Here is a 15,482-nt window from a genome sequence, read left to right as displayed (position 1 = left end):
AACATGTCGCACGACAAATACTGATGCCTAACTGATAAGGAGTTACAGAGAGCACATTGTTGGGCACTTCTCACTCTACTAATACTCACAAAAAAACAGACGACAACAAGAAAGCCAAAGGGCCCGGAGGCCATTCCACGCCAGGGTCCTTCTGATGAACCTGAGAAAAGGTTTGGCTGATTGAGAAGGAAGTGCATCTGTGGAGCTGTGTCAGGCCCTTACACCCGAGAGAAGAAAAGTTTCCAGTTACGGCATTAAACTCTATTTATTTAGTATTTGAAACATGGTGTACATTTATGAATTTGTATAAACATTTAGTACATCTAAAATCCACAACTGGTAAACAATCTGTGCTTTCTTTTTGTGTACAATTTTGGAGTTTACATCTGGATATTTTGGTGTTGTGGAGAGACCCCGTCTGTGAATCTAATCAAACTGCCTCACAGGACCACAGTAACCGTGACAGAAGTGATCTGCTCCTTGCACAGAAAAGGTGTCACGCTTTGGAACTACTAAACCAGGTGTCAAGGAAACCAGAGAAACACAGCTGACACAATGAAGGAAGTGTGTGCGAGAGACTCTGAGAGAGCCCCATCTATGCCCAGCGGGCCATGCGCGGACATTAGAAATGTGGACACTCCCCTTCAGAACCTTCGGATGTTAACGTTGAGTCTCTTCCCCTCCCTCATCTGGAGGGGTTCCGTCCAGCAGGAGTTTGCACAATCTTGGACACACTTCTTAGGGCGCCCACAGGTGTCACAGCTGCAACTCTGCGGTGCCAACCAGGCCCAGAGCTCGGGCTTCTTCTGGAGTCAGGCCGCTCTTGAGGGTCCTTCGCACTTCAGCAGCATCCGCAGGTCACAAAGGAATGAGAAGACAGGGGGGTGTTAGCAGCCAGCACATGGTAGTCCGTCTGCCCCACGCCTTACCTGCCACCCCCAAGGATTCCCAGGGTCGTCACGGGGCTCACAGATGCTCAGCCGCATCCTGCTTCTGCTGAAGCGCCTGGCCATCTGTCCGTAGGGCAGAACAAATTTGGGGGCTGCAAGAGGCTGGCTTGAAGAGCCAAGTGGAGGGATTGACCTTGTAAGAGGGAAGAAGGGAGGCCCACCCTTACAAGGTTTCTGAGAAACGGGTGCAATAGTCAAGTACAGACGGCATGTGGACCCGTGTAAGGAGTGGATCAGAACTGGAACAGTCACTACAGAGCATAGGAAAACGCAAGTTCCAAAGATTGCAAATGCTAGATAAGATAACCTCACAGATCTACAGGATGAGCAATGATGACCCGCCCCGCAGAGCAAGGTGTTAACAGAACCAGGCAAGGGCAGCAGTCAGGAGGAGTCTCCCCACGAGCATTGTGGGTCTTAGTCTCAACTCATCAAGGGGCCTCTGGAGACAATAACCATTGACTCCTTATGGACTGGACGTCAAGGAGCAAACTGCCGAACTTCTGGCTGGATTTGTTAAATGTTCTCTGTGAAACACACAAGGCTCAGGAAGGACCAGTGACCCTCTTCTCTGGGGCTTACAACTGGCAGGTGGAGGAATGCTCACATCTAACCAAGAACTGCTTGTGCTTAGCTTGGCACGCTGGGTTTTCCCATTGTTTAGTGTTGATCAATTTTGACGTCAAAATAAAGGCTGGATAAGGGTGACTGGGGAGGCAGCGCCCCTTCCAAGACAAGTCCTTTCATTTGAAAGGTTGCCTAATTACATTTCCCTTGATTTCTCAGTTGTATTTGGCCTACTCTCTACAAAAGGTCATGCAGAGTTTGGGGTATTTGCTCTATTTTCGGAAGAGATGTGTTATGGATCTACCTCAATCCTAAATCAACCAGAGGACCTGAGGTGAACACGGCAGGCCCTTGATCAGAATGCAGAGAAACTAAAGCTCACCCTTCATGCCTTCCCATCGTCCAGTGCCAGACCCAATTCCTCGCGCCCCCTGTGACTGGGGGGCCTATAGCCTCCCCCTCGTGGGGGGAGCCTCAGAGGATGCAGACAACAGGATCACAACTCACGTTCCTGCCAGCAACACCCCATATTCCAGTGCCTTCCCAACCTCCCCTAAGCAAAAGCCCGCTTAGCCCGTGTACAAAGGATCTGAAAAGATCTGGTAGAACGTACAGGGTCTAAGTACCTATTAACAAATGGTTTCTTCTCTCCCAGGAATCAGCACTTTCAACAGGAGCCAACATCGAACCCATCAATTAGTCAATCAACAGATACTTCATAGAAAACCTACTGTGTTCCCAGCACTTAAAGAACCGGAACACCAACAGAAGACTCAGAGACATCAAGGATGGATTGAACACAAATAGAGACACAAAGATCTGTGCCTAAAGTTGCCCTCAAATCATGCCACCCCCACACTACTGTATTTCCAAGCCGAGCTCTGGGCTCCTAAGCCATCCATCTACAGCCGCTCCTGCACTGGCTCACCCTCCCCCCCACCCTTGGCCCCTTGGGCTCCAGACTGTCTAACTCGTCCAGACAAAATGTTTGGCTCCAGAGCCTTGGCTGGAGGCAGATTGCGTTTAACTGAGTAATGGAATTTGTTCTATGGGGCAGCAATAAAAATACAAGTCTGTAATAACCTTTTATGTTCTTTAAACACTCCTTCAAGTGTTTGTCAAAGAAAGATAATTTTAATAAGGCAGAAAAGAAGATAAAATATTTCTCATTCTTGACAAGGACTGCTAAGACCTCTCTTCCAAAACACAAAATTCTGCCTTGAAGAAGTCCAGGCTGCACTAGCAGGGCATCTTAAATTTCATTAGTCGCAGAGGTGGCGAGGACATGTGTCTATGAACTGTAATCTTTGAGCCTTGAGGTATGCGTGCTTGGCCAAATGATGACAGAAGGCTTCATAAACTGATGGGCATTTAGAGATGCTCCCCTAACATGTGTTCACGCATTTGCTTTAATCTGTAACTGCGGTGTTCAGTTCGGTTCATGTAAATACTTGAATAAGGACCTTGGCACCTTACAGGGTGTGCAGTGATCTCCTAATTGATATGGGCATTGGACCAGCCTCTCTGAGGCTCAGGGAATAGAACAACGCTTACTAGAACAAATGCTACCTTAGCCTCGCTGCCTGACTGTACAGAGTGCGCCCTTAGCCTGGTAGCCTCCTCTCAGGTTTTATGGGCCAGACCCCCTGGGACCCTCCCGTGCCCCCTCTGCTTGGGTTCAGGTGTTCTCTGCTGTGGTTTCAGAAAAGCCAGTATTGGCTAGGTCCCTCTGCTTGTCAGCTGTGTCCCTAGAAAGGTATTCATAGAAAAACCTGCCCCATTAATGGAATCCTACTTTCTGTGGGACTTCATGACAATTGAGATAAATTCTCTAATAAACATAAAATAAATAAAACCACCTCATAATAAATACAGTAAATAGATTAACCCCAAAAGACCTTAAGAATCTGAACCCTTCCTCTGTTAAAAAGTCAAAGTTAACTCACATTACCACTTGAAGAGAGGTGTGAAATGAAGATAATCAGTTGAAATCAGCTTTGTGCTCCAATTCCAATTATGCATAGAAAGAACCATTTTGGGTATCCATTTCTCTGTCTGTTCATCAGTCTTTCCTTCCTTCCCTCCTTTCTTTCCTTCTCCCTCCCTCCCTGCCTCCCTTCTCCCCTCCCTCCCTCCCTTCTTTCCCTCTCCCTCCCCTCCCCTGCCTTCCCCTCCCCTCCCTTCCCCTCCCCTCCCCTCCCCTCCCTTCCCTTCCCTTCCCCTCCCCTCCCCTTTCCTTCCTTCCTTCCTTCCTTCCTTCCTTCCTTCCTTCCTTCCTTCGGCAAATGTTATTTGAGCCTCTACCCTGAGCCAATATTGTAGTCAGGGAGGCAGGGGGCTGATAGGGACATAGTATGAGGAGAAATGCTCAGGGTAGCAGACCCTGTCTGGATAGGGTGTTGGCTCTCAGAAAGTTTCTGGAAGGCAAAAAGGGACAGAGGACATAAAACGAGGGGACCAGCAAAGGCACTGGCAGGTTATGGAACCTGTACGATAGAAACAAGTCTTCTCTCAAATAGGGGATTTCTCAAGTACTAGGCTGGGGGCAGGCTGGCATATGTCTGATAAGATAATGTCTGGGCCCCTCTCCACCCCCCCCCCCCATTCCCACTTCTCGCTTGAACGCTCTGGCTGCAGTGTAACTGCTCCCCAGCCTGTCACATGTGACTGCCTTCCCTCCCTGCAGCCGCTTAACAGAGAACAGACCGTGGAAATGTTTATCCCTGTCTGCCTTGCAGCTCTTCCATAGACGGCAAGGGTCACTTTGCTGGCACCAGCAGCCACTCGTTGCCCCAGGCACTTGTGACAGCTCTCACGATGTGGCAGTGACAGCAGTGGGATCAGACACAGGAGTACCTCCGCTGTCAACATGCAGCACAAGGGCGTCTGGGGACCCAGGGAAAAACCATAAGCTCCTTTTCTCTCCCCACCCCCAGCACAGAAAAAGCTTTTAATTCTACAAAGTGCTCTCGGGTGAGTCTTTGCAAAAAGGAGTTGAATCTGAAAATAACAGTGGTCTACAGCCTGCAGAATAATAGCAGTCTGCATCTACTGAGGGTTAACCTGGATTATTCCATTTATTCACTATGGAAACCCTATGAGAAGTGTCCTGTTATTACCGTTCCAGCAAGTGAGCAGACGGCATAGAGAGATCAAGTCCCTGGCCCAAGAGCACACAGTAAGCAGTGCAGAAGGATTTAAGCCAGGACACTTGAGACGCAGCCCACCCTAGAAACAGCTGTACCCTGCTGACGCCTAGCAGGACACATTCTGACAATTTTTCATATCTTATGGGACATGCACTGAGTTTCGCTTCCATATGCCAGAAATCCATTTGTATTCTTATACCTTTATTAAAAAAAATTTTTTTTACATGTACTTATTTTTGAGAAACAGAGTGAGACAAAGCGTGAGAGGGGGAGGGGCAGAGAGCGAAGGAGACACAGAATCCGAAGCAGGATCCAGGCTCTGAGCAAGCAGTCAGCACAGAGCCTGATGCGGGGCTCGAACCCACAAACTGTGAGGTCATGACCTGAGCTGAAGTTGGACGCTCAACCGACTGAGCCACCCAGGTGCCCCAGTATTCTTTTACCTTTAGATCACTGACAGACAGTTTTTCTATCTTCTGTATGTAATGCCAAACAATTTGGAAATAAGTTAGCTTTGTTGTAATCCCTATGTTTCTAAAGATCTTCTACCAAGTATACTGAGAATAGAGCGCTTAGGACTATAGGGACTAATATCAGAACTTCAAGAGGTCTTAAATGTATCTTGTGGTTGGCAAGTAACTTGCCTACTGCTATTTACTCACTCCTTGTTCCTTGAGTGACCCGTCTGCTGAGTGGAGTCAAAACGGTGGGTTCGGTCATGCCTCTTTGTACATCAATACAGGGAACTGTTTTAAGCTCTATCATTATGGATTTAATATTAGACTTTCCGTGGGTTGGTTTGTTTTGTCAATGTCCATCATTTAGCCATCTGAGTTCTTGTTTCCACCCTCCATCTTTTTTTTTCCCCACATAAAATCTGTCCATTAGAAGCAGAGATCTCCCAAATTGACAGGAATTCTACACAATAACTGACCAGTACTTTTCAAAAGTGTGAAGGTCATAAAATGTCCTCCACACATCAGAGGGGGCATGATGTCTCAATGCAATGGGACAGCCTAGGTAAGACAATGGGACAGAAAGAGAACATTAATGGAAATATTGGTGAAATCCAAATCAAGCCTATAGTTCAGTTAATAGTATTGTACCAACGTCAATTTCTTAGTTCCAATAAATTGTCCTAGGATGTGCAAGGTGTTAGTTAACATTAGGCGAAGCCAGGTGAAAGAAGGAAAATGTCCTCTTTTTTGCAACTTTTCTATTTTCTAAAATTCTTTCAAAATAAGTAAGTAAATAAATCAATAAATAAAACCCAGAACAGCAATAACAAAAATTAAAGGTTCTTAAACCTGGTTGATTTAAACTCAACTTTAGACTCAGCCCAGATACACTGAACGGGAGTGTCAGTGAAAGGCCCATATGTTGCATTTTAATCTTCCCCAGAAGATTAAAATGGCCAGCCAGGTCCCGACTTAAATCACTGCCACCTAACTAAGACACAGGGAGAGGCAGGCCCTCAAGAAGTGATGGCCTTTGTGACAACAGAGTTGAAGTCTCTGAGTTCTGCCTAATCCAGAAGTATGTTCACCCATGAGGAGATGGTTCTTGGAAATACTTAGGGCAGCAGGCGATTTCTATAACCACTGGTCTGGTCACAGTCTTGGCTCCACAGAAATACCTCTGCCTAGTCCGTGGCTACATTTGAATCCAGTACCCCCCAATACACTTTGTTGCTCCTAGTCAGGCCCTTACCAGAAAGCATTCACAGTTCAGATGTAAGAGCAGACTGTCTCCTATGTTGTGTGCTATGGGTAAGGGAAGGGAGTCAGGAAACAAGTTCTCTCCATTGTTTATGGGACAGCATGCATGAACTTGGGGGATTCTGCAGACAAGAAAGAAGAGTCTTCAAGATTCACAGACTCTGGGGTCCTCAGCATTATTTCATGGGCAGGACAATGCCTCCCCCCTTTCCAGATGAAGCCCAGCACATCCGCTCTCCATCAGAGATGCACCAGACAAGTACCATGGTGACAAGCCAGCCTTCGGTGCACAGGTATAAGTCCACTGAACGAGCCCCCTGGGGGTAAAAAGGGAGGTGAAGGGGAGTCTGGTCTAATCCTGGATGGCCAAGTGAGGTGGGCAGTGGTGGGAGGGGAGTGAGACGGGTGATGGGAGTGAAGCAGCAGCTGGATAGATGTGGTTTCTGTGCACAGGCTCCCCTGAAACTTCAGCACAGCAGCCCAAGCACCTGCAGGCAGCTTCATATTCCCACCGGGCTGGGGTCCCTTGGCAGTAGCATGACAGAGCTGGGGAGGGAGAGTGGTGGGAACCTGTCATAGGCACCTCACTTAATGCCCACAACATCCTGCGAGGTGGCACCTCTGGCCTCAGTGGATAGCAGCACTCTGAGGCTCCGTGAGGCCAGGTAATTTACGAGGGGACCCCCATCTCCTTCTCTCTCATATGAATGTGTGCATTCCAAACATGGAAACCAACTCCTTTGCTGCCTGGGCAGCAAAAGCAAAGAAATACAGTAACTTCTTGTGGGGGAGGTGCTTGGCATTTTTCCAAAGCCCCTTTACAGAAACCCTCTGCTCTGCTCTCAGAACAGCTCTCAAAGGCAAGACAGATTCCCGGATTCCTCTTTTCACTGATTCTCCCTCCTCTTGAACCTCCACTCTGAGCCAAATGGGTGCCTGGCACCCAGCCTTGGGGGAAGACACACGAGCCAGACTCCTCTCTCCCAATGTGCTGGTTCCCAGTTTGGGAGGGTGATTTGTCTGAATAGGAAACAGCTGGAGAGCCAATGCAATAAAACATTTCCAAACTCTCCCTGCATCTGCCTCTTTGACCTGAGGCTTCTATCTGAGCTTCGTGCTGCATCAGAGTCTTGACCTCTGGCCCGGGCCATGGCCTTGTTCCTCTCTTGGACTTCCTCTAGTTATCCTCCTGACCTATGTCCCGGGCACATGGGTGGGCTCCCTCAGCTATCTTTAGAGGCAGGTCAGTTCAGTCCATCCATAATGAGCTCTAAGAATAATTCGGCACTGAGTAAATAGGAATGAGGCCGTTTTGGAAAAGACAAAAGTTTGAGAAATTTTGGTCCTTCCCACTAACATCTTATTTGACTGTATTGCAAAAGCATTAGTTCTAAAGCCTCTGTTTTATTGCCATTGTTAGCTTGTCTTCTAAGAGAATATAAAATTGATTCATGGTCAGTAAGGAAAAACTAAACAAAATGCAGGGAAATTGTTCTCAATGGGACTTTAATGGGAAAATTGCTGGATATTTTCAAGTGCCACCTTGAAGATGTAGAGACAACTGAACTAAGTTCTGTACCGATCAGATCCAGGGCTGGATCCAGTATTTTGTGAGGCAGGTCTCTTGTTTTCCCTAAAACAAATTCAGTAATTTTTCAGGTTTGATATTTTTTTTTCCATGAAATCCTATTTAGTACCTTATTTAGTACCCTATTAGTGTGGGTACATCCCTCAAAAGTCTATAAAAGAAATAAGATTTTAGTTACATCAAATCAATGTGAGATATGCCACATGCTCTTTGAGAGGGATGTTGAAGCTTTATGACATGATGAGGAGGCAGTCGTGTTTGGGGGGAGGGGGGTCAGATCAAATCAAACTTCTGCGCTCCTTTCCCAGCAGCCCTTGGAACTGGACTTCCAGCTCTTTCCACTGAGAAACTATTTTTATAAGCGTGACCAGCCTTAAGATCTTAATTAGCTAAGAAATTGGTCAGTTATTTGTGAGTCATATCAAAGTAATCATATCTTTATAGAAATACAGCTCTGTGCCCAGGCTTCATAGTCATGTCACAGGTGGGGCCCAGACCCCCACCTTAAAAGGAAGCTCAACAGGAAAATGGTACCCAGCCCCTTTCAACCACGACAAGACTCGGCTCCCCTGGGAAAAGAGAACAGACTATGAGTCCCTCACCCCAGTTCTGTTCTGTGATAGTCTGGGCTAGTGGCCATATGCAGACAGCCAGCTGGGCAGAGACCTTCTTCCAAAGATAGGTCCAAGAGAAAAGAACGTGGGGAGCAGCTCCCCGTCCCCTCCTTACCAGCCACCAGGGCACAACCTACAGAATCACACTAGTAAGGAGATCTCAAATGCCATTCAGCTTCAGGATTTTCCCGGGAAGGCCAACATTTAGGAGGCCAAAGAGAACAAATCGCCCTGGGACAAAACAGATGCCCCAATAAGATGAAATGAGAAACCAAAATAAGAAAAAACCAAGAATCTCCCAGAATGTTCTCCCTTGGTCTGATTCACCAGCCAGTTGGAGAATCTTGGCCAGAATCTGGGGCAAGCACATGAAGTGCATTGGATCAATCATACCACAGGCTAGAAATCAACTGGAAATTCAAAACAGTTTACTTAAAGACAACTGGATTGTCACAGGCTGGAAACGCAGCACGGAGCCATGGGAACCTGCGAATCAATTAAGATGCCCTCGCTGTGTCCCAACTGGCTGCATATTTCAAGCTTTAGCAGGACTTCTGGCGCGCGCGGTCCTAGTCACCAGCACCAAACACGAAAGCAGACATTTAATTATCTTGGAGGATTCTCAAGCAGGTCATAAATTTCTAGGTTATGGGATGGATTCTGTTTGGTTTCCTGCAACAGCTGGACTATTATTGCCTTTAGCCAAATGACTGATAGCAGAAATACGCTGGTTATTCATTACCCACTTGCCTCATCACCACCATTAAACAATCAAATCAAATACAGCGTTGTTTAAGAGGGAGGCCCACACCAGGAAACCTCACATGGATTTTGCAAACTGGATTTTTTCTTACTCCTTTAACCTCTTGCAAGAAAGCTGGAGTTTATCATTCCTCTTAAACAGAAATCAAAATAACTTTCCCCCATCTTAAATTTCTGTTGATGGTGCCATTACTAATAAGTTAAACCCGTCACAGACAAACACTTACATACATGCAGTCTTGTATTTGTTGTAGTAACTGCATTGCAGAATAAAATGTGTTTGGCTAAATAAAAAGAGTATACGGCTGTTTTGCATAAGATTGGAATGGAAACGATACCACAGGAAATGAGTTTACGTCGGCCACAAAAACAGGCAAAATATCTCTCTGGCCAGATTGAAAAGGAAAATTAATTATGACTGTGTTATTGTTCCCAGTGACATTATGTGTCTCTCTAAGAATCTGGTTCTCTCTAGACCAGAGGGCAGGGCCTATACTCTTTGCCAATATAGACATATAACCTGGAGGCAGAACACGTACCCTGGGCCTCTGGGGACTGGCCAGGCCACTGGGTCATGCAGTTTCCTTTTCCGAGGTCTCTGGCCCAACAATGCTCACCTCTGTAAGGACGCTCCCTTGCCTGGCCTCCTTTCCCCAGCCCTCTCTCTCAGACATTGCAGCTCAAACCCCAATCACCTCCTGTGTGAATCTCAAAGGTGGCACCAAACACTGTGAATTCTTACTGAACTCCCGCCTACCTGGAGCCACTCTCCTTTCACTTTTTGGAGCCAGTACAGGCAGACGTAATCAGGCTTCCTTCTTGTGACGGTCATAAATCCCTGTCCTAGTCACCATCCCTTATTCCTGGAGGCAGAGACGGCGGAGACTAGGTCTCCTGAGTGACCCAGCATCCCCGGCCCAATCTTGGGGGCTGAGCTCTCTCCTGAAACATGCAAGGGTCACAGCTAATGCAGACCCATATCAAAGGATGCAGAGGAACTGTGTTTCTCTACAGAGTGCAGCCCCTTTGAGTGCTAGCGAGGTGTCTGCAGAGGCAGCCCCACTCCTTCATTCTGTGGGCAGAAGTAGGCAGTGGGTTCAGACAAAGGGGAAAAACAGGTCCTTTGATTTAGTAACAAAAACAAGCTGGTCAACCTAGGTTAACATTAAGTATTTTAAGCACCCTACTCCCCATAAAATCACTGTTGTTCACCTTTGACATGTTTGGGAGTAGCAGTGAATTCCGAGGGGAACCATTTTCAGCTAGAAAGTGGCCCCTGATGCAGAAATATGGCCTCAGCAAAGCATCTGCAGCAGAACTTGGCAATGGCCCCCCTGCAGCCACCCCTGCACACCAGAGATATTTCAGGGTCTTTTGGACACTCCTGGGGGCAAAGTGAGAATTGAGAGAGGCCCGCCCAGAAGTGGCAAATATGCCGGACAGGTGTGGCTGCAGCCCCCCTCCTCCACAACAGCAACATTGATTGTCGAGCAGGGAGCCTTTTGCCGGTGAGTTTGGGTGGACCCTCCAGGCATCGTCTGACAACTGGCTGGAGCCAGCCTCACAGTGGCTGCCCTTCCCAGGGCATACAGGAGGGCAGGTACCTGCAGGTAAGTCCCTCACCCCAGCTCCAAAGCACTTACAAGATTTCCGGTTGGCCCGGGAGCGCTTCCTCTCCCGAGGCACCACTCGCTGACTGGGCACCTGGGTGGCCGACTTGACGATGCGATCCATGATCTCATCAGCCGCATCATCTGTGACGTTAGGGGAGTCATCCGTTCCCATAGTCCACGAACTAGCAGATCCTGAAAGATTACACAACCAGAGAGAGAGATGTACTCAGAGAGAAGGAACATACTAGAGAAAATACCAACACTACTCTTCCAGGCACGGAGCTCTGTCAGCAATGGATCACAGCAGCAGATCCCAGGCACTCACCCGCCCCCCCACCCCACCCCACCCCACCCCACTGCAAGGGCACCACTGTGACCTGTGACTGCTACCCCTCCAGGCACTGAACTCCCCCTCAGAGCACTTACCTAATACTACCCTGTAACAGCTACTGAAGGCCTCCACCCAATAGGCCCCGGGATCATGGGAGGGCAGATACCACACCACAGAGTGCATCACAGATGCTCAGTGATGTATGTCCACTAATGTCTGGAGTTCTGTGTTAATTCAGCTCTCTATCCATGGCTGTATATGCCTAGTAAATGTCAATTACCCGTAACTTCTCTTCCAGTTAAACAGAAATCAGTGGGTTTTGTGGCAGTCTATCTTCAGATTACTTAACCTTTAAAAATCATAATAGGACAGGGGTGCCTGGGTGGCTCAGTCGGTTAAGTCCCTGATATCAGTTCAGGTCATGATCTCGATGTTCGTGAGTTTGAGCCCCGTGTTGGGCTCTGTGCTGACAGCTCAGAACCTGGAGCCTGCTTCGGATTCTGTGTCTCCCTCTCTCTCTGCCCCTCTCCTGCTTGAGCTTGCGTGCTCTCTCTCTCTCTCTCAAAAATAAGTAAACAGTAAAAAAATCATAACAGAATAACATTCTTCAACTAACAAAGGGGGAACTGACATAAAATTTTCTCTGCTCCTTGCCCAGGTAAACACATTTATAAATAACTGTATATTAAAGCAGAGCAGGTCTAAGTCTGGCATAAAAGCATCTGCCTACAGACAAGCAAGAAGAAAGCATCATGAAAACATGCACTACCAAGCAATGTTCAACAGTTAGAAATGAATGGTATTTTAACATATCAAGAACTATGCCTTTGTGATAGATCAACTTCCTTGTGAAATCTCTTCTCTAAGATGGGAAATACATTTCTGTAAGAAGAAATATGTGCAATGGGCTCAAAACTGTGTTTCCTCCACACACACTGCCCTTTGTAATAAACATACGACTTCAAAAGCCTGTAGGTGAGTGTTCTCAGACTCTGTGCCTACGGAACACTACTCAGAGCCTAAGGTCCAGCTGAAGATGAAAAAAAGCCAGCTTTTCTTAAACCACAGGCAAAAAATGTTAGTAAATATACATCTTAAATTCTGGAGTTCTACTTCCATACTAATTTTTTAAAACTTTTGGTGTTTGGATACTGATGACAATAGCTGTGAATAGCTGCTCACAGTTGAGTAGACTGTGATTTTTGTGGCTACGTGTTTGTGGTTGAAATTTTACAGCAAATATGTAATATGCTATAATTTAGTTATTTCAGCCAGTAAAATGCATATCGGTGAAGTGCGTACATAAATAATTCACACTTTGCAAAAGGAGTAGGATTCCTGGGGCTCCACCACCTGCATGTATCTGAGACCTGTGGTTAGATAGGTCCATATGTTTTCGGGTGACAAGGTTTGTGTTGTTGCCTATGTTATTTTAAACATTTATTTTACGAATGGGAGCGTAGCTACAGCACTGGCATGTACGAAAACAGTAAATTGTACTTTCTCTGCTTATGCCCAAGGGCACCTGGTCTACTTGCTCCCATAAGACTAGATTTTTCAACATCATTAAACCCTTTAAAATAGGTTCCTCTCAGTAAAGAACTTTTGAAATTGCTGAATGTTTCTGCATTCTCAGGATGGTCCAGGTGGTCTAATTGGAGGCAAGAGGCCTCATACGGGCACAGCTGTCACACTGGGACCCTTCAGAGCTTCTGAACAATGGTCCTCCTCAGAGCAGACAGAGTAATCGATAGTGCAATTGTGTTTTGCCCAGCAATTTCCTGTTTTCCCTTTTACCTACTGGTTTCTAATTCTGCGTCTCATTTTAAAACGCCAAACTACCCTTCCCAAAACACACAAATTTCAATCAACTGCATTTGCTCATAATATATTCTCAGAGCACTGGGCCAGAAAATGAAGGCATCATGTGATCTTCCTACCAAGAATTACCTATTCTTCCCATCTTATACATCCCCAGAGAGCTGCCTTCACCTTAATGTGTCAGGAGATGCTTCAAAGGAACATGCTGCCATATGTTCAGGATTGCCAGACTCAGTTTTGTGATGATGTCATTCTTTCATGACCTCAGTCCTTGTCCTGTTTTTTTTTCTTTTTAACCTCCACCCCTCCTTGGTTATTTGCCTGCCTGAGAGATGTTTATATGCATTTATCCTGGTCATGTACAGGTTGGATTTTTTTTTCCTGGAACCCTTGGACCCACACATGACATCAGGGAAACACTGCCCATATATTTTACAGACCCAAAGGACCACTGGCTCGCCACAGTCTCCCAAGTGTTAGCAAGACATTTATATACTGAGACGAAATAGAAAGAATGAAGTATTATAGACTATGATAGCACTGTATCACTTTCACTTCATTTTTAAAAATATGTGAGTTGATAATTTAGACTTGCTGAATCACAATGTTGTACACCTGAAACTAACGTAATGCTGTATATCAACTACACTTCAGTTAAAAAAAAAAAAAAACAATGTAAAGCATAGTTTGAAAGATAACACTGTAGTTTATTTTTCCCCTTAAAAATCTAACCTAAAGAAATAGTCTAAAAGGGAAATAATTACATCAAAATAGAGTGTGATACAAGTTTGCCTTTGTTTCTGAAATAATTTCCCTGGATATAGACTTCTAGGTTTAAAGCTTTTCTTTCTGGCGGTTTGAAGATGTCATTTCTCTTTCTTCTAACTTCCAAGGCTTCTGTTAACAGTGAGCCCTCATCCTGACTGTCGTATTTTAGAAGGTAATCTATCTTTTCCCTCTGGTTTTTTAAAAGAGTTTATCTTTATCTTTGGTTTTCTCGCAGTCTGCCTACATTGTATGACGTATGCTTTCCTCTTTATTTATTCTCCTTGAATTTGCTAAGTTTCTTAAATATGGGGGCTGATACCTATCATCAGCTCTGGGAAATTCTCAGCCATGACCTTGTCAATTATTGCTTCTTATCCATCTCTTCCTGCTGTTCCCATTATACATAGGTTACACCATTGGACTGTGCCTCATTCCTCTTACATTTTGTTCTGCTCTTCCCATTGTTTTCCTATGCTTCACTTTGCACATTTTCTAATAACTCATCTGTGAAGTCATTAATCCTTTCTTTTGCTGGGATGAGTCTGCTCTTAAACCCACTCAACGAGTTCTTTATTTCAGACATTTCTTTTGCAGTTCTTGAATGTCCATTTGATTATTTTTTTTAATAAATTCCAATTTTCTGTTGCAAGTGTCCACCTTTTAATCAATTTGTCTATATTTTCCTTTGTGTTAACATTCGGAATGGTTCAACCCTGGCTGCAAATTTCAACATCCGGATCACCTGTGGATCTGCTGCTAGTGTTTCCTTTTCCTTGTCGGGCACATTTTCTTATTCTCTTGGCTTGTAATTTGGACTCTGCACTGGACTTTGTGTACAGAAGGATGCAGACACTGGAGTCCATGTTATTTCCCCCAGCCTTCGCTCTTTTCTGTTAAGCAGACATGGTGAAGAACGGAATGAGGTCGGGACCAGACTGTAGTTTTAGTGAAGAATCAGTCCACCTCTGTGTTTAAATATCTGTATGTATTTGTCGAAGGTGCTTACTCAAGCTCGTCTTTGTTTCCTCGGCCCTTCAAGGCTACAGGAGATTTCCTCCAACTTTTCTGACCCAGCCTCCCCCTCATCATGCTGCCCCAGCACTTAGCAAATGCCTCATGGAGAAAACAGTCCTGGAGTTTGGAGACCCTCTACTTCCAAACCCTTATGCCAACTCACGTAGCTATTAGACATTTGGCTGACTTCTCTCTACTATTTGAGTCTCTCTGCCCACGGTAGGCCCAGTTCTCGGGTCTGTGTCCAGATTTGGCAAATGGTCCTAAGGAGGGGCTCTCAGCTCATCTACAATTCTAGTTTGTCTAGTCCTCTTTCCCTTACCAGTTTGCTGATATCTTTTAAAAGAAAGCTTCTGCCACTGTATTAAAACAAATTCTAGTTGTCTCAGCAGGAGTGGTGCCCTGACCCTCCCTACTATGTGCCATCTGGAAGCAGAAGTCCCTGAATGTGCAGAGAAACTGAACAGTCTTCCTTTCTCATCTCTTTCTCTCTTAAAATTTGCAGCCTGTTATGTTCCATTAGACAAACTAGGCTCCATCTCCGCAGATGGCTTCCATCGAGCTACCCTTGCAGCCACCCAGGTATA

At 45.8% G+C, this 15,482-nt stretch overlaps 1 protein-coding gene across 4 annotated transcripts in view; it reads right to left on the bottom strand.

The window, feature by feature from the left end:
* Positions 1–253: 253 nt before the first annotated feature.
* The window catches only part of FHOD3 (formin homology 2 domain containing 3), a 470,296-nt gene continuing 455,067 nt past the window's right edge, over positions 254–15,482 (bottom strand). For all 4 annotated transcript variants that reach the window (XM_047828303.1, XM_047828305.1, XM_047828304.1 and 1 more), the window contains 2 exons: positions 10,992–11,153; positions 254–839 (listed from right to left, as the gene is read on the bottom strand). In XM_047828303.1, the coding sequence (XP_047684259.1) occupies positions 757–839; positions 10,992–11,153 (245 nt within the window). In that variant the 3' untranslated portion in view covers positions 254–756. The remainder of the gene's footprint in view (positions 840–10,991; positions 11,154–15,482) is intronic.

The sequence above is a fragment of the Prionailurus viverrinus genome, chromosome D3 (genome assembly GCF_022837055.1).
Source record: "Prionailurus viverrinus isolate Anna chromosome D3, UM_Priviv_1.0, whole genome shotgun sequence".
Classification (NCBI taxonomy): Eukaryota; Metazoa; Chordata; class Mammalia; order Carnivora; family Felidae; genus Prionailurus; species Prionailurus viverrinus.
This window is presented reverse-complemented; position numbering and strand designations above follow the sequence as displayed.